Source organism: Macaca nemestrina, chromosome 13, assembly GCF_043159975.1.
Source record: "Macaca nemestrina isolate mMacNem1 chromosome 13, mMacNem.hap1, whole genome shotgun sequence".
NCBI lineage: Eukaryota > Metazoa > Chordata > Mammalia > Primates > Cercopithecidae > Macaca > Macaca nemestrina.
In genome coordinates this window covers 46,744,069-46,764,097 of record NC_092137.1, presented here as the reverse complement: position 1 = coordinate 46,764,097, position 20,029 = coordinate 46,744,069, and the positions used below count along the sequence as shown (strand labels likewise).

The 20,029-nt window shown below is 35.9% G+C and overlaps 1 protein-coding gene across 2 annotated transcripts in view; it reads left to right on the top strand.

The window, feature by feature from the left end:
* The window catches only part of LOC105464968 (phosphatidylinositol glycan anchor biosynthesis class F), a 36,125-nt gene that overhangs the window by 884 nt on the left and 15,212 nt on the right, over positions 1–20,029 (top strand). For both annotated transcript variants that reach the window (XM_011713137.3, XM_071076657.1), the window contains exons 2-4: positions 1,066–1,314; positions 2,784–2,875; positions 4,186–4,302. In XM_011713137.3, coding sequence (XP_011711439.1) covers positions 1,087–1,314; positions 2,784–2,875; positions 4,186–4,302 — 437 coding nt within the window. In that variant the 5' untranslated portion in view covers positions 1,066–1,086. The remainder of the gene's footprint in view (positions 1–1,065; positions 1,315–2,783; positions 2,876–4,185; positions 4,303–20,029) is intronic.

Below are 20,029 nucleotides of genomic sequence, written 5' to 3'. Positions count from 1 at the left end.
TATTTCCTTATACCAGAGAGAGAGCTGTAGCGCGTGGGACCTTGGACCACCTCACCTGTTTGCCTTGTTTACTTATCAGTAAAATATCTGCCTTTGAAAAGCACTGGGTGAATTAAATGAGAGCTATTAGGATAAGGCCCAGGTTCGCCCTTCTGCTTTTCGCACTAGCGGGCGCCCCTCCGCGCGCGCGCGCGCGCGCCCACGTGTATGTGTGTGTGTGTGTATGTATAGTATTTTTTTTCTGAGATATTTCTATTTTCTGGAATATTCTCCATAGTGTAACATATTGACTGTTACTTTAAATTAATAAAGTCCTTGTTTAACAGTACAATTAACTCTCAGGTAATTTAAATACGTGTATTGTAGAGATGAGTAATTTGTTTTCCCTCCTTCCATTCGTGCTCTACTTTTGGTTGGAATTTAACACCTGTAACAGACGTTGTCATCTTGGTGTTTCTGAAGCATCGAGATCCCTTAGTTTAGTGTGGTGCTCTTTGAACTCTTGATTCCACTGGCCACCATTTGAGTATTCGAGTGTGCACTTGGTGTCATTTGGCATTTGCTAGAAGATGTGAACTACTGTAATGTTAGACAAGAGTAAAAAAACCCCAGCAATTTAGCCTAAGTATATATTTGGGGTTGTTGGAATTATAACTTATGCATTCTGGAAACCTCATAAATAAACTTTGGTTATAATTCCAACAGGCAGTAGATAATTTAATCCACACAGTTGATTTCATCTCTGTGATATTGGCCAAAAAAGTTTAAATGAATTGTTTTATTGATCCTAGGACATGACCCTTTTGCAGAAACCAGTCACAATATTTAAGAAATTAGTAAATTTGTTTTTTTAAGACTCTGAGAGATGTTTGTACCATATTAAGAAAATCAAAGGTAGAATAAAAAGTCTGTATGTGCATCTACACATCTGCATCTTCTGTGTTTTGAAACAAATACATTACTCATAGCAAATTGACTTTATGACTTATTTTTAAGGGTTGAAACATTTAAGACAATGGAAAAAGTCATTATTGCGTATGCTCTTCCTTTCTTGTTTTTCGTTAGCTAGCCACCCGAGAAAACACCATGAAAGACACCGATATCAAAAGACTACTGTATACCCATCTTTTATGCATATTTTCGATTATCCTAAGTGTCTTCATTCCATCACTCTTCTTGGAGAACTTCTCAATATTGGAAACACACTTGACATGGTTGTGCATCTGTTCTGGTTTTGTAACTGCTGTCAATCTAGTACTATATTTAGCGGTGAAACCAAATACATCCTCTAAAAGAAGTTCATTATCACACAAGGTAAGGCTTATGTCTCAATAACTGGTTTTTGGATGGAGCTAGTGCTTCTTTTAATGGAAGAATAAAGTATTCGTCAAGTCTTCATTAGGTTATTTACAGTGAGTAAAGGGAACCTGATTTTTTCCCACCAAATTGGTAGCCTGTTACTTGCTGGAAGGCTGCCCATAATGTTTGATTAATCCCTGCCTTGCATTAATTGTGGAATTATGACTTCTTCAGAGCTTATGATAATATTGTGAGCCTGTATAGTCATTGTTTTATGTCACCATTGAAAATAAATACATGTGACAGTCTGTCTTTTTTTTTTTTTTTTTTTTTTTTTTTTTTTTTTGAGACGGAGTCTCGCTCTGTCGCCCAGGCTGGAGTGCAGTGGCGCGATCTCGGCTCACTGCAAGCTCCGCCTCCCGGGTTCACGCCATTCTCCTGCCTCAGCCTCCCGAGTAGCTGGGACTACAGGCGCCCACAACCGCGCCCGGCTAATTTTTTTTTGTATTTTTAGTAGAGACGGGGTTTCACCGTGGTCTCGATCTCCTGACCTTGTGATCCGCCCACCTCGGCCTCCCAAAGTGCTGGGATTACAGGCGTGAGCCACCGCGCCCGGCCCAGTCTGTCTTTAAACCTTATTCAGTAAGACATTGTAGTTTATTTTTATTTATTTTTGCATTTTTGAAAGCCACTTAATGGGTTTTTCAGAAACTGCAATATAAGCCTGTGGTAATGCTTGTTTCCAACATGGCCTTCCTTGACTAAATAATTTTCAGATGTTAGAATCAATTTTCCAGAATATTCACTGCAGTAGATATTCACTTGGCTATTACTAATAATGTCCATACTTAACATTATTTTCTACTGTGTTGTAAGGTCTGTTAGGTCATTTACTGCCTATGATTGGAAAAGCTGAATGTATGTGTTATGTTTATATATTCTTAAGCTCCAAATCAAGAAGGTCTCATGTTTCTTTGTAGATGTTCAGGTCTTTTTTCATATGGGTCGTGTAATATGAGTGTGATTTCAAGAATTATTTAGTATTTTGGTTTTTTAGTGCAATTTTCCCAGGAATTTTGTTTTAAAATGAAAAAAATTGTTATTTTCTGCAGATATTTCCTCTATCATCACATAATACTGTATTTTTTGTATACTAGCTCTGATATCAATCAATATTTAATAAATACTGATTAATGACATAGCTCTGTATGTTATCATGGAAGCAGAACCTCTTTTATACTCATGTAGGTCGGATGGGTGGAATATGGGTGGGGTTTGATATCTGCCTTTTAGGCTTTTTTACTCTGTATCGAGGGCTGTGTATGTGACTGGGTACAGGACATGTGATCTGATTTGAGTATACCCAAGAACATTTGAACTGTTTTACATATTATGGGAACAAGTTGTGTTTGTATATAAAATGGAAGAATTTATTGTCCTTTAGGCATTATCTTGAGTCTTCAGGTTATTCATTTCTCTTTTAGGTAACCAGATTTTTGAAATGCTGTATCTACTTTCTTATGTCTTGTTTCTCCTTTCATGTAATTTTTGTTCTATATGGAGCACCACTAATAGAGTAAGTTTGAAACTTTTACCCTAAATTTATATTTTAAAACATTCATTTACCAAACCGTGCTCATTCTTAGTAACTAGAAAAACCATGATGTGCATCATTAATAGATCAAGTAAGGGCACCAACATCATTAGCAGTGTTATTCTTTTTTAAAAAACAGCAGAATAACTTAATTTATTAAATACTCTTGTTACCTAGCCTTCTATTATCCAATTACATGTTGGGAGAAGGGAGAGTAGAGAAACTATACTATACCAATAAATATCTGGCCCTTAGAACCTCTGAGAGAACTTACTATGATTATATGTGTAAGTTAGTTACAATTAGCATATCAGTTCTTATAAATGTGATTCTAAAGTACTTGAATGGAGTTTTTCTTAACAAAAGTCAATAGATTCCTGTATTCAAATACTTAATATTTTTGTATATTAAGTGTATACAAAATATACTGGTGGTGGTGTTTATAGTTTAAAGATAAAATTTAACACTTTTTCTGAACTGACAAATTTCAAATTCTTAAAAACTAAATTCATGAATGTTTCTTACAAAATGTTTATCATAGTTTGAGAAGCTTCAGTTTAGCAGTGATTAATGATCATGGTGAAATGAGTGATGAGATACATATACATATACACACACATATATATGTGTTGCTAAGTATACCATTTTTTATGTGTATATATATATTTACACATAGTTTTACGTACACACACTAAACCGACAGGTTATTCTTTTCTAGATGGGAGAGAACAAGACCTTTGTAATGGGAAATGGTGATTCCTGTCTAATCCATTTTAAAGTAGAATGAATGTGTCTGGCACAGTGGTTCTCAACATGTGGTTTTCAAACCAGCAGCATCAGCATTTTATCAAAATACAGATACTCAAGCTTCAGTCAGGAACTCTAGGGGTAGAGCCCCCGCCAATCTTTAGTTTATCCAGCTCTCCAGGTGGTTCCAATAGATGTTAACATTGAACCATTAGTTGTAGAGAAAGTTCCAGAGACTATTGAGGAGAAAGCTAACTATCTAGAAATGGATTCTGTTTTTTGTTTGTTTTTGCAATGAAAGTCTCAGCATGGATCCTAGGGTCTTTAACACTTCTGAAATCTATCATTAAAGTGAAATATTTGCCAGATTGTTTTTTTAAAGCTGCATGTTGGTAGTAAAATTATTTATAGTCATCATTTTGGTGGCACTTATGTTACCTTTCAAAGTAAAGCAGAGGAAGATATTTTATATTTTATTTATATAATAATGATTATGTATGTGTACCTTTAACACTTTTTTAAAAATTCATCTTTTTTTTTTCCAGGTTGGCATTGGAAACATTTTTATTTGCAGTTATTTTGTCTACTTTTACTACTGTGCCTTGCTTGTGTTTGTTAGGACCAAACCTCAAAGCATGGCTAAGGGTTTTCAGTAGAAATGGGTAAGTTTTAATTTTATATTATAATGATACTGAAATTTTAAAAAAAGTAATGAAGTATTTTTCTATTCATGGCAGTTTGCTGATTATTCTGAGTGCTTCTCATTGCTGATGGTGCTCAGAGATGCCTTAAGGGGTCACTGCAATTGGGGACTGGGGACAGGGCAGGCAGAACTACAAGCGCCTCCCTCCACATTAGCAAGATCAGCTCTGCTTTTTTCTATATGGTAGAATTCCACCTAGCCTTTTGTTTGTTTAAAAAGAAGAAGAAGAAATATTAAAAGAAAGCTTTAAAACCGTGGTTCTGGGATCATTTGGCACTATGATAAAACTGCTGTAAATAAAATTGCTTACATTTTTTAAGGTAGAAATGGGGTCCACAATCTAAAAATGTGTTGTGTAACGATGATTTCTTGCTTAGCCTTTTTTGTGATAAGATACCAGAGCGCAAGTTTTATGGGATTTCATTTCCTTGGCGGCCGTATATATTTTCAGCATGACTAAGTTAAAATTTTAGCTTCTTGAAAGTCATTGAACTGATATGTACCAGAAATAGTGGAGATCTAGCTAATAAAGCCAGAAGGTTATTTGATTCTATCCTATTTATCACCCAGCAGCAAAAACTTCTTAAGCACTGACTCTGTGCTCTGTGTTATGCTAGGCTGTGTGGATTCTGAAGTATTAGGGGGATTCTTTTTTTTTTTTTTTTTTTTTTGAGATGGAACCTCACTCTGTCCCCAGGCTGGAGTGCAGTGGCGTGATTTCGGTTCACTGCAACCTCCACCTCTCAGGTTCAAGTGATTCTCCTGCCTCAGCCTCCCAAGTAGCTGGGACTACAGGCGCACGCTACCACGCCCAGCTAATTTTTGTATTTTTAGTAGAGATGGGGTTTCACCACGTTGGCCAGGATGGTCTTGATCTTGACCTCATGATCCGCCGCCTTGCCTCCCAAAGTGCTGGGATTACAGGTGTGAGCCACCGCACCCAGCCTTATTAGGAGGATTCTTTTGCTAAGGAGCTTATCTGTTCAAACCAAATAACATAAGATTACAAATGTGGAAATCCAGCAATAAGTGTTGTAGGAACTCAGAGGGACAGAGCATTAGTAAGGAATGGAGGGGGAGATGGGAATGATCTATGATGGACTTAAGTCAAGAGTGTATGATTTGGTGAGACCAAGAAGAAAGAGAAAGCTACCTCGTGCAAGGAGAATGGATAAAAGCATTGAAACTGAGATTAACAGGGTATTTTTGTGTGATTTGAAAGGTTACAGCCCAATGAGAGCAAAAGATGCATGCTGAATAGCTTGGCTTCATAAATTACTGACTTACTCCCTTTGAAATCAGTACTGTTTGGGACAGGTGTGGTAGCTCACGCCTGTAATCTCAGCACCTTGGGAGGCCAAGGTGGATGGATCACCTGAGGTCAGGAGTTCAAGGCCAGCCTGGCCAACATGGTGAAACCCCATCTTTACTAAAAATACTAAAATTAGCTGGGTGTGGTGGTGGGCGCCTGTAGTCCCAGCTGCTTGGGAAGCTGAGGCAGGAGAGTTCCTTGAACCCAGGAGATGGAGGGGTTGCAGCGAGCTGAGATCGTACCACTGCACCCAGCCTGGGCAACATAGTGAGACTCTGTCTCAAAAAAAAAAAAAAAAAAAGGAATTAGTACTGTTTGTTTTCCCTTGGAACCGTCTTCTAATATTCATAAAGTCTCTAGAAAACAGAAGTGTAACAACTGAAAGCATTTTCTACATTATTACCATAATATCCCAAATGGTGTTAATTGCTTTTAACCTTTTAGTTTGAAATTTTTAAATAGTGAAATTGGATTGAAATCTTATTACTTTGGATTAGTGATTTCTCCAGTTTTCAAATCTATGTCTAATAATGAGTGTATCTGGGGAGATACTGTCATGTGATTTTACAGTTAGTTCTGCTGTAATGTGGCCTGTGTGTTCCTAAAAATCACTACACTGCACAAAATGGGCAATAAAAACCACAGAGCTTATGGGAAAGATGGGGTTAGGGCATAACACTAAAACAATTCATCAGCGACATGTAAAGAGAAGATGGGACCTTAATAAAAATGGTGGCACAGTTTTACACATGTAAAATGGTTACGAAATACAGGCATACCTGATTTTATTGTCCCTCACTTTATTGGACTTCTCAGATGTTGCTCAAATACTGTTTTTTATAAATGGAAGGTTTGTGGCAACCCTGCATCAAGCAAATGTATTAGCGCCATTTTTCCAACAGTAGTTGTTCTCTTCATTGGAAACTCACACAATGTTTCAAGCGTTTTCATTGTTACTATATCTTTTATGGTGATCTGTGATCTTTGCTGTTACTTTTTGTAATTGTTTTGCGGGACCATGGCTCATGCCCATATAAGATGGCGATCTTAATAATTGTTGTATGTATTCTGACTGCTTCACCTACCGACCTTCTCTCTCTCTCTCTCTCTCTCTCTCTCTCTCTCTCTCTCTCTCGCACCCTCCCTCTCTCTCCCCTCCCTGTTCCCTGAGATACAAAAATATCAAATTTAGGCCAGTTAGTAACCCTACTATGGCCTCTCAAGTGTTCAAGTGAAAGGAAAAAGTTTACATGTCTCTCACTTTAAATCAAAAGCTAGAAGTGATTAAGCTTAATGAAAAAGTTAGGTTGTCAAGAACTGAGATAGACTAAAAATGAAGCCCCTTGTGCCAAATAGCCAAGTTGTGAATGCAAAGGAAAAGTTCTTAAAGGAAATTTAAAGTCTACTCTAGTGAACACGTGAGTGACAAGGAAGTGGAACAGCCTTATTGCTGATGGGGAGAAAGTTTTATGGTCTGGACAGAAGGTCAAACCAGGTACAACATTCTAAGCCAAGTCCTAATCCAGAATAAGGCTCTAACTCTCTTCGATTCTGTGAAGGCTGAGAGAGGTGAGAAAGTTACAGAAGAAAAGTTTGAAACTAGCAGTGGTTGATTCATGAGGCTTAAGGAAAGAAGCCATCGCCATCACATAGAAGTGCAAGGTAAAGCAACAAGTGCTGATGTAGAAGCTGGAGCAAGTTATCCAGAAGATCTAGCCAAGCTCATTGGTGAAGGTGGCTAAATAACAGATTTTTAATGTAGACTAAACAGCCTTCTATTGAAAGAAGATGCCATCTGGGACTTTTAAAGTTAGAGAGGAGAAGTCAGTGGCCACTTTCAATGCTTGACAGGCTGACTGTCTTGTTAGGGGCCGGTGCAGCTAGAGAATTTAAGTTGAAGTCAGTGCTAATTTACCATTTTGCAAATCCTAGGGCCCTTAAGAATTATGCTAAATCTAGTTTGCCTGTATACTGTCAATGGAACAACAAAGTCTGGATGACAACACATCTGTTTATAACATGGTTTACTGAATATTTTACGCTCACTTTTGAGACCTACTGCTCAGGGGGGGAAAAATATATATATATATATATACACACTTTCAAAATATTGCTGCTCATTGACAATGTACCTAGTCAGCTCTGTTGGAGATGTACAAGAATATTAATGTTTTTTTCATGCCTACAACACAAGATCCATTCTGTAACCCATGGATCAAGGAGTAATTTTGATTTTCAAGTCTTATGACTTAAGAAACACATTTTGTAAGGCTATAGCTGCCATAGATAATGATTCCTCTGATGGATTTGGGAAAAGTAAATTGAAAACCTTCTGGAAAGGATTCACCATTGTAGATGGATGCTATTGAGGACATTTGTGATTCATGGGAGGAGATAAAAATATCAACATTGACGAGAAGCTGATTCTATTCCTCATGAATGATGTTGAGAGGTTCAGGACTTCAGTGGAGGAAACCACCACCGATGTGGTGGAAGTAGCCAGAGAACTAGAATTAGAACAGTATCCTGAAGATGTGACTGAATTGCTGCAACATTATGATAAAACATGAACAGATGAGGAATTACTTCTGGATGAGAAAGAAAATGCTCTCCTGAGATGGAATCTACTAGTGAAGATGCCATGAATATTGTTGAAATGACAAAAAAGGATTTATGATGTTGCATAAACTTAGTTAATAAAACAATGGCAGGGTTTGAGAGGGTTGACTCCAATTTTGAAAGAAGGTCTACTGTGGGTAAAATGCTATCAAACAGCATGGCATGCTACAGATAAATCTTTTCTGGAAGGAAGAGTCAATTGATGCAAGCAACTGCATGATTAAAATTTCATTTTAAGAAATTGCTGGCTGGGCGCGGTGGCTCATGCCCATAATCTCAGCACTTTGGGAGGCTGAGGCAGGCAGATCACTTGAGGTCAGGAGTTTGAGACCAGCCTGGCCAACATGGTGAAACTCTGTCTCTACTAAAAATACAAGAAAAATTAGCTGGGCGTGCTGGTAGGTGCCTGTAATCCCAACTACTTGGGAGGCTGAGGCACAAGAATTGCTTGAAGCCAGGAGGCAGAGGTTGCAGTGAGTTGAGATTGTGCCACTGCACTCCTGCCTGGGCAATAGAGCAAGACTCAGCCTTAAAAAAAAAAAAAGAAATCTCCACAGCCTCCTCAACCATCACGCTAATCAGTCAGCAGCCATCAACTTGAAGACCACACCTTCCACCAGCAAAAAGATTACAACTTGCTGAAGGCTCAGATAATTATTAACATTATTTAGTAATAAAGTATTTTTAAATTACGTGCATTTAGAAAACATAATGCTATTGCCCACTTAATAGACTATGATATAGTAGAAATATAACTTTTATATACACTGGGAAACCAGAAAATTCATATGACTCACTTTATTGTATAATTTGCTTTATTCTGGTGGTCTGGAACCAAATCTGCAGTATCTGCAAGGTGTGCCTGCACCCAAATATTACAACAAACATGGCACTTTTCCTTGGAAAAGGTTTCCTTGGCAAAGGTTTGCTTCTGGAAGTAGACGTGAGAAGGGTTGCCTATTGTGAGTTATTGCGAAGTGGTGAGATGGTTGTTGGAAATCTGAGGGAAAATTAACACCAGATGTGGGTGTGTGTGGCTCATGACATGTAGTAAACTGAGGTAGCTGAGAGGTGGGTATTTATTAAAACGATATTGAGATATAATTCACATACCGTACACATCACCTATTTAAAATATACAATTCAGTGGTTTTTTGCAACCACTAATCTACTTACTATCTCTATAGATTTGCCTATCCTGGAAATTTGTTATAAATTGGGTCTTATAATATGTGATCTTTTGTGACTGCCTTCTTTTACTTAGCATAATGTTTTGAAGGTTTTCTATGTTGTAGCATGCTTCAGTACTTTGTTCCTTTTTGTGGCTGAATAATATTCCATTGTATGGATATATATCAAATTTTGTTTACCCATTTATCAGTTGATGGACATCTAGGTTCTTTCCACATTTGGGCTGTTGTGAATAAGCTGCATCAAACATTTGTGTATAGGTTTTTTATGGACATATGTGTTTATTTCTCTTGGGTATGCCTAGGAGTGGGATTGCTGGTCACATGGTAGTGTTAAGGGTTTGAGAAGCAAGCTCCAGTGTTCAAACTCTATAAAGTGCAGTTTGGTAGTATCTGTAAAAATTACAAGTACACTTCTTCGACCCAGCAATTCTATTTTTTGGACTTTATCCAGTAGATATACTTGCACACTTACAAAATGTTAAATATATAAGATTACTCATTTCAGCATTGAAAATTACCTAAATATCCTTTAGTAAGGGATAGGGTTAGGATAAATTTAACCCACCCTGTGAAGTACTGTGCATTTGTAAAAACTAAACACATAAAAACAGGAAAAAAACCCAAAACAAAACTCTTTATTTACTGATATATTAGTGGAAAAAAGCAAGGTGAAGAAATGTGTACAGGATGCTACCATTTATGTCAAAAGTTGTCAGAGGGCATAGATACACGTATATTTCTGGAAGGACACATGAGAAACTGATAAAACAGGTTGTCTTTTGCGAGGGGATCTGAGAAGCTAGAGGACAAAGTAAGGAGACTTTCCACTGAATATCCTTTGCTATCTTTTGAAATTTGAACCACATTAATGTACTACCTAGTCAAAATAAAAGTTATAATGAGTTAGATTTTGCCAGTACTTAACTTCTTGCTTATGGAAAGTAGGCCTATATCAGGAAGTTGCTAGATTTCTCTCATGTCACCTAAACTTCAGTAGACTGCAAAAGTTGTCCTAAAATCTCCAACGTACTGGAGAACAGCCTAGTCGCCAGAGGACTATGGCTAAAAATTATCAATTTGTAATATAAAACATTTTATATAATATCACATAGCACATGACATGAAATAGTAATGCAAAAGTATTTTAATAACTTTTAAAGCATTTTTGTTATAGCATTTCTCAGAGCAATCTAGTGAGATACTCACTTTCACCATTTTCTAGTTGAAGAACCTAGAAAGCTGACAGGTTAAGTGATTTGCCCAAGTTCTGTAGCCAGGAAGTAGTAGAGCTGGGATTGGAATCTAGATCATTAGATGGTATAGAAGTTAGATGACTCCAGTAATTGAGGATCAGAAAACAGGTTCTTGCCCTGTTTTTACTACTTAGTGGCCAAGTGATCTTAGACAAGCTACTTAACTTCACATATCCTTATATGTAATATGATTAGAATAAAACTAATATGTACTTCGCAGGGCTATATCAGAACTGAGTGAAATGAATGAAATCAAATAGTAGGTGCTCAAGAAATCTTTGTTGAATGGATTAAAAAATGTCAGGGAACATTTTATATATCATATTTTCAATCCTTACTGCAGTTTGTCTCAGTATTTCTTCCTCGTTTAGGTGACAGACCAAGGAGCGCAGTGCGTAGATAACTGTGGAGGAGGGCTGGTTTCTCATTTAATATAATGTGAAGTTAATTTGAACTTTGACATAAAAGAAGAATCTAAGTCTTTATGTTTCCACCATACACTAGAGTTAGTTCACTTTCTTCTTAGTACTTTTATTATACTTCCAAATTTTACTATGGAAAGGAAGTCAAATTTTGAATAAGCTAGGAAATAATTGGATAGATTGACTTGTTGAACATTAGAGTTTGCCTTCTTAAATGTTCACTTTTAAGCAAAAATATTTAAAAATTTAAAGATCTGATGGTTTTGCAGTGATAATATGAAATATTCACAAAAAATTACAAGTTATACTGAAATTGCTCCAATATATAGTTAGCATTATTTATATTAAATCACAACTTTATTTTTTAATTTTTATTTTTTGTGTGTACATAGTAGATATGTACATTTCTGGAGTATATGAGCTATTTTGATACAGACACACAATGCATAATAATCACATCAAGGTATTCACATCAAGCATTATCTTTTGTATGTATGGTTGTACAAGCACTCCAATTATACTCTTACTTATTTTTAAATGTACAGTTAAATTATTATTGACTATAGTCACCCTGCTTTGCTATCAAATCCTAGATCTTATTCATTCTAACTTTTTCTGTGCCCATTAATCACATTCTCTGCATCCTCCATCCCCACTACGACCCTTTCCAGCCTGTGGTAACAACCATCCTTCTACTCTCTATCTCCAGGAGTTCAATTGTTTTAATTTTTAGCTGCCACAAATAAGTGAGACATGCAAAGTTTGCCTTTCTGTGCCTGGCTTATTTAATTTAACATAATGACCTCCAGTTCTGTCCACATTGTTGCAAATGGCAGGATCTCATTATTTTTAACAGCCAAGTAGTACTGCATGTATGTACCACATTTTTAAAAATCCATTAGTCTGTTGATGGACACTTAGGTTGCTTCCAAATGTTGGCCATTGTGATTAGTGATGCGATAAACATGGGAGTCCAGCTATCTCTTCAATATACTGATTTCGTTTCTTTTGGGTATATACCTAGCAATGTGATTGCTGGATCATATGGTAGATCTGTTTTTGTTTTTTTGAGAACTGATCTCCATAATGGCTGTACTAATTTACATTCCCACCAACAGTATATGAGAGTTCCCTTTCTCCACATCCTCGACAGCATTTGTTATTGCCTGCCTTTTGGATAAAAGCCATTTTAACTGGGGTGAGATGATACCTCATTGTGGTATTGATTTGCATTTCTCTGATGACCAGTGATATTGAACACCTTTTCATATACCTGTTTACCACTTGTATGTCTTTTTTTGAGAAATGTCTATTCAGATATTTTGCCCATTTTTTTAATTGGATTATTAGATTTTTTTTTTTTCCCGGGTAGAGTTGTTTGAGCTCCCTATATAGTCTGGTTATTAACCCTTTATTAGATAGATAGATTGGAAATATTTTCTTCCATTTTGTGGGTTGTCTCTTCACTTTCTTGATTGTTTCTCTTGCTGTGCAGAAGCTTTTTAACTTGATGTGATTCCATTTGTCCATTTTTGCTTTGTTTGCCTGTGCTTGTGGGGTGTTATTCAAGAAATCTTAGCCCAATCCAGTGTCCTGGAAAGTTTCCCCAATGTTTTCTTTTAGTAGTTTCATAGTTTGTGGTCTTAAATTTAAGTCTTTAATCCATCTTGGTTTGATTTTTGTATATGGCAAGAGTTAGGGGTCTAGTTTCATTCTTCTGCATATGTATATCCAGTTTTTCTGCCACCACTTATGGAAGAGACTGCTTTTTCCCCATTGTATGTTCTTGGCATCTCTGATGAAATGAGCTCACTGTAGATGTATGGTTTTACTTCTGGGTTCTCTATTTGTTCTCTTGGTCTGTGTGTCTGTTTTTATGCCAGTACTATGCTGTTTTGGTTACAATAGCTCTGTAGTATAATTTGAGTCAAGTAATGTGATTCCTGCAGTTTTGTTCTTTTTGCTCAGGATAGCTTTGGCTATTCTGGGTCTTTGTGGTTCCATATAAATTTTAGGATTGTTTCTTCTATTTATGTGAAGATTATTATTGGTATTTTGATAGGGATTGCAATCTGTGGATTGCTTTGGGTAGTATGGACATTTTAACAATATCGATTCTTCCAATTCATGAACACAAAATATTTTTCTATTTTTTTGTGTCCTCTTCAATTTCTTTCATCAGTGTTTTATAGTTTTCATTGTAGATATCTTTCACTTCTTTGGTGAAGTTAATTCATAGATATTTAATTTTATTTGTAGCTGTTTTAAATGGGACTACTTTTTTATTTCTTTTTCAGATTATTTGTTGTTGGCATACAGAAATGCTACTGATTTTTGTATGTTGGCTTTGTATCCTGCAACTTTACTCAATTTGTTTATCAGTTCTAATAGTTCTTGGTAGTTTTTAGGTTTTTCCAAATATACGATTATATCATCTGCAAACAATGATAATTTGACTTCTTCCTTTCCAATTTGGATGCCCTTTATTTTTTTTCTCTCATCTGATTGCTCTAGCTAGGACTTCCTGAGTCACAACTTTAATTTCAAAGAACTGTATTTAATTATTTAAGGAGGTTGTACAAAATACATGACTAATACATGCTTTTTCCTACTTAATAATAATTTAGAACACAAATTAAAATTTCAGCTTGAAGTTCTTATGCTGTAGTTCTAATTAATAAAAAGTATTTAAAATACCTTGAAGTATCAACTGAAGATTTTAGAGCTTTAAATATTTTTATCATTCATCCTGTGTTTTAATATGTAAAACACAGTAGAGTTTTGTGTGTATTTTTTTAACTTAAAGACAGCCCTTTTAGTATTACTGAAATATGAATAATTCAGATGTTCAGTGTGAACAGGCTAATTTTGAGTTGGCATGACATCTCAATTAGTGTTGAATCAATATAAATGTTTTATAATATTTTTAAGTGAAATAACTTTATATACTAGTTTTTAATGTATTTATTTGCATGTCTATAGAAAACTTATGTTGAACAGATGATAATCATGTGAAGACAGAGAACACCAAAGCTTTGAGCTTGTGAACTGTGTAGGAACTACATCCTACGAGTTAAGGATCAATTCTGATATTATTGGAATTTTATACATAACTAAAAGACACTATTTTGACAGGATTTCTCCTTACAGTAAATGTTAAGTTACCCCGGGAAAACAAAACAAAAGAATGCTCTTATAAAGAAACTTGGAAGTAGAAAAGTCATTTGGTTTCTTAAAATATTCTGCCAACTTCTTATTGGTATACTTATTAAATAATATCCTCAATTTGTACCAATTTAATTCAGTTATTGCATTGGCATTAAAATTATTTTTTTTTCATTTGCAGACTTTCTTATAAAGGACAGTAATAATCTGACTACTATATACCTGTATAGTTCATTGAAACTTGCTTTTTGACTTATCAGTTCTTTTATGCTGTTATTTGAATGTTTAAGTTAGAATCTGATCACTTTTGGTGAACTAAATAGATTCCTGAATAGTACTAAACAAAAATCTTGCCAAGAGTGGTGATCTTGCCAAGGTGAAAGCATTCAATAACACCTGTTTGTGTAGACAAAGACAACAGGCCTCTTTTTGTCATCTTTGTATTGAAATAGATTTTATATTGAAGCAACCACTGTGGACACTAAGAGTGAAAATATAGTGAGTGACCAAAGATTTATTCACATAAAAATTAGGTAATTTAGTATAAATGTGGGCAAAAAATTTAGTGGCAAAGAGGCATTTGTTTTAATATTCAGTGGGGAAGGAAAACATTTATATTAGAATTTTATAAAATACTTTTAGCCACTAGGAGGAGTTGTATAGTGTCTCTTTTTTAGTTGAAGAGACTAGCAGTTCAAAAAATTAAATCTATTTAAACAAACACTATTCTGATGACAGCATATTTAAACCATGAGTGTTTACTGTGAACTACCCCCAGGTGCCTGATACAGTGTCTGGCATGTAGTAGGCACTCAAAATGGCCTGTTTACTTCAATTAATATTTGATGTAATGAATTCCAGTGGAGTCAAATATTTTGGACAAGTACTTGGAGCACAGTGTCATGAAGATTGGTCTGTAACATTGCTTTAGTCACTTTTTAAGTTCATTCACAGGGGGGCCATTTATTTATTCTGAGCCCTATTGACTGTGCATATATTCCTTAACTTTGAAAAAGTTAGCCAATAACCGTAGAATTCAAATAGCTTTATTATGGAAACTTATAAAATGAGAGTACATCAATGTCAATGATGCTAGAAATTAGTTAATAGAAAGGAATTTACCTATTTTATTCTTTTTATCTTATTTATTACAAAATAATGTATATATATGTTTGTAGTAAAAATTCAAATAGAAAAATATAGAAAGTTAAAGATCCTAGTAATGCTGTCATAGAAGCAATGAACAACTGCTAGCAGATTTTATATGTTCTTCGAATTTTGTATTTTATATATATATATAAAATTTTAAAACAAAATAGTTAAACTAGTCATGGCTTTATAACTTTTTTCCCACTAATGTATTATGGACATCCTTATCTGTGTGTGTATGTAATCTACCTCTTCTTGCATAGTATTCTTAGCTAGTATACCTCTGTAAGTAACATAAAACTTGAGCTTATACTGGTTTGAATAATAAGGAAACTGATTATGTCACATAACGGAGATTGGATGGTTCTAGATACAGATAGTTATGGTATGGCTGTGCTTCTTACTGATTCTCCTTGTTATTATCCTCAGGTTGGTAGTGGGATGGCAGCAGCTTCTCTTCCTTGAGTTTTCCTAATCATTGGGAGACAGAATGGGATTATCAGTATTTAATTAATTAGTCTAATCATCAGGGTTGAGATGAATGTTGAGCAATTAATCATCATTACAAGTATTCCATGTACCATGATTTATTTAACTAATTTCCTATTAAGGTTTATTATCAAATTTTCATGATTATAAATAATGTTGTTAGGTATATCTTTGTACCATATAAGTTTGTATTCTTGTGCAAAGGTTTTTGTAGACTAGATTACTGGAGTAACTTTCCTAGATCAAAGGAAGTTGACAGACACTGTCAAACTAAAGTTCTAATTTGAAGAATATGTGTATACCCGCATACATATTCCTACCAATAGAGTGTAGGTTTCCCTGACTCCCCATCAGGGCTCTTTACCTCTTATCAATCTACCAGGGCTGCTACCTACAGGGGTCTGCCAAGGGGGCAGACTGTGCACTATAGTAGCTTCATCTGATTTCTAAGAGGAGGCATAAGCCTTGGCCATGAATTTTTAAGTCTGATTTATAGAACCACCATTTACTAAATTTCAGTGGAATATTACTAACTGAATCACAGAGAGAACATTTATCTTACCCAGCCTCCCTGCCTCCATTCTCTTTCCTGACTCATGTTACAGAAAACTCAGTAGAAAATAACATCCAGTCCTCAAAAGGCAGCTTCAACACAGGGAAAATTGGGGCTAGTTAAGATAGGAAGTGTGCCCATGTGAAGTGTGAGCAAGATAAAAGAAACGGCATGACAACCCTAAAAATGCACTATAGAAGAAGGAAAAAGGGCATGCAGAAGATGAAGAATCTGGCCTGAAAGAAAATGCTACCCTAGAAGCAAAAACAAACAAAAAAGCCTCCACACAGTTTATCGTGAAAAATAGTACTAAGGATATGAATTGAATAAATTAAGAGCAGAGAGGAGATCATGAAACAAAATGACGTGGAGAAGAAGATTGCAGAATTAGTGAAATAAATTGAGAATGCAAAGGTCACTATTACAGGTCATAAGTTAGAAGTATCAAGAAACAGACAAATTAGAAAGTCAGGTTTTAGCATGGAAGAAAGGTTTGAGCTAATCAAAATGAATGAGGGGTCGGGGGGATTGGGAAAAATAAAGCATTTAGAGAAGATGTAATAAATATAGAGGAGAAACAAAAGAGATGCAAACGTAAGACTGGTTAGTGTCTCTAAATTACCCAATAAAAAATGATTCAAAGATATGATAGAAGACAGTTTCCACAAATGAGGGGATTCTCCAATTTGTACATTAAAAGGACTCACTATATCAAGAAAATAACTGAATTAGAGTTGCAGAACAATATAAATAAAAACTAATACAAGCAATGGAAGTTAAACAGTGCAGGGAGGAGCAGTGAAGAAAATATTATTGTACCGGTCATATCCCCAACTATTCTGGCTGTCCCCAGATACTGAGCCTGTTTGGTACAACCTCTTCAAGGAATAAGTTTTAAATGAAATCCTACATCTCAAACCATGAGTCCCCACCTTACAGCTAGCCCCTTTCCCCGGTTGGCCCAAAGTACTGGGAGCTAGGCTTATACCATCTAGGCAAAATATTAAAATATTTCTTTCAAGGGAAAATGGTACAAAAGAAAAACTTACAGATATTGACATTTTGGGATTCTCTAAGGGAAAGTCAGGATTCCTACCCAGTCCCTAGTTCTGTGCATCCCCCCGCTTGAATTATCTTACTTATGCATTGTAAACATCCAGTCAACTATTTAATGTTTCACTTTGTTGTTGCTGTTGTTTAAAAATAGTGTTATCGAAATATAACTGCATACCACAGAATTCACTCATAAAGTGTATAATTCAGTGGTTTTTAGTATAGGCACAGTACAGCCATTGCCACAATCTAATTTTGGGACATTTTACCACATTAAAAAGAAACTATGACTATTAGCAGTCTTCCCCTATTCCCACTCCTCTCTCCATGGCCCAGGCAACCACTACAGGAGTGTCCAGTCTTTTGGCTTCTCTGGGCCACATTGGAAGGATAAGAAGTGTCTTGAGCCACACATGCAATACATTAACACTCACGATATAACTGATGAGCTAATAAATAAATAAATAAGTTATAAAAAAAAAATCTCATAATGTTTTAAGAAGGTTTATGAATTCGTGTTGGGCCACATTCAAAGCCGTCCTGGGCTGCCATGTGGCCCATGGGCCATGGGTTAGACAAGCTTACACTAATATATTTCCTATCTCTGTAGATTTGCCTAGTCTAGACATTCATACATCATGTTTTAAGTAGAATGAGAAGTAAAGAATCACCAGATATTTGAGGAATCCTCACGTAAAATCCAGAAATGAAAACAACAAAAAAGAAACTCAGGGGAAATAGAGGCAATATACAAAGACAGAAGATAACTTAAAAATTTACTTTTTTTTAAACTTTACCATAAAAGGTGAACAGGAGGCAGTCAAAATGAATATTCAGAGAACAAGAAAACTTTTGGGAAATAAACACACTATTAAACTCAGCAGAAGTAGAGACAAAAGTTGAAAAGATTCCCAAGTCAAACAAAAAGGCAAAGATTGCAAAATGAGTTAAAAGATAAGAAAAGCAGAAATTAGTTCAAAATAATAATATTCCTAGCAAAAGAGTAAGGAAAAAATTCTTAAGTGATCTGATAAACAAGGTCTTTAAATAGAAGACAATTTTAAGAACCAGAAGACTTGAGCTTTTAGATTAAGAAGGCCCATATATTTTCAGCACAGTGGATGAAAAAACACTTTAAAACACATTTTCGGGAAATTTTTGATAACCAGGAATAAAGAGATTGATTATTATAAAAGTTTCTAGAGAATGAGAGAAACATGATACCTAGAGAGGATGGGAAACCAGAATGGCTCTGAACTTCTCAAGTGGGAATCAGAAAACAGTAGAGCAATGCCTTCCAAATTCTGAGGCAGGGCCAGGCGCTGTGGCTCACGCCTATAATTTCAGCACTTTGGGAGGCCAAGGTGGGCGGATCACTTGAGGTCAGGAGTTCGAGACCAGCCTGGCCAACAAGGTGAAACCCTGTCTCTACTAAAAATACAATAATTAGCTGGGCATGGTGGTGGGCGCCTGTAATCCCAGCTACTCCGCAGGCTGAGGCAGGAGAATCACTTGAGCCCAGGAGGCGGACGTTGCAGTAAGCCAAGATCGCACCACTGCACTCCAGCCTGGACAACAGAGTGAGACTCCATCTCAAAAAACAAACCAAAAAATAACAACCCTCCCCCCACAAATCCCGAGGCAGAATGATTCCCAAAAATTACAGTAAATTCATTTTCAGACTTCAAACATCTCTAAGAATCTATTTTCTGTGTACCCTTTCTCAGGATTCTATGGAAGGAGGTGCTGAAAAAGAAAATTCCTTTCTCAGGAATCTATTGAAGGAGGTGCTTAAAAAGAAAAGAAAAGAAAAAGGAACATAGATGGAGGAAGTCTTGGAATTTAGGAAAGAGCAGATCCAAAAGAACTAAGAGAGGCAAAGGGAATTCGCAAACACAGCAGTTGTGCAGCAGTCCTAGGTGGATCCAAAAAGATGGAAGGAGCAGGGAGAAGAGATCAAGCATTTGGAGGTGCTACTTAGCTTCTTTGGAATATTTGAAGATTATTTAATGACAGGTACATAAGCAAACTGAGGGGTGAAAAAGAGGCAGTTATTAACATCCATGGACAATTAAAGATTATATTTACTGTGAGAAAAGAAATGTATGATTGTGGTTTACTGTGTGGTTCACTGTGATTAGCAGTTTTATAATCATCATAGTGTAGAACATTCCTATTGATTCGGTTGAAAGGAGGAGATGTTACCATTGTAGAAGGGACATGAGTCAGGGAGAAATGTGTATGTGGAGGTAGGCAGCTTGTAGGTAAAAGGTGCTGAATCCTCTTCTCCCATAGAAGAAGGCAGAAAGTAAGTTAATCTTGAAAAATCTATACTTAATGTATGTGTTTTTTTTGTTTGTTTTGTTTTGTTTTTTTCATTTGAGGTAAATAGAAGAAACAGCAAAAAGGTTGAAAAAATCTGCCTCGAGGCTGGGCGTGGTGGCTCACGCCTGTAATCCCAGCACTTTGGGAGGCCGA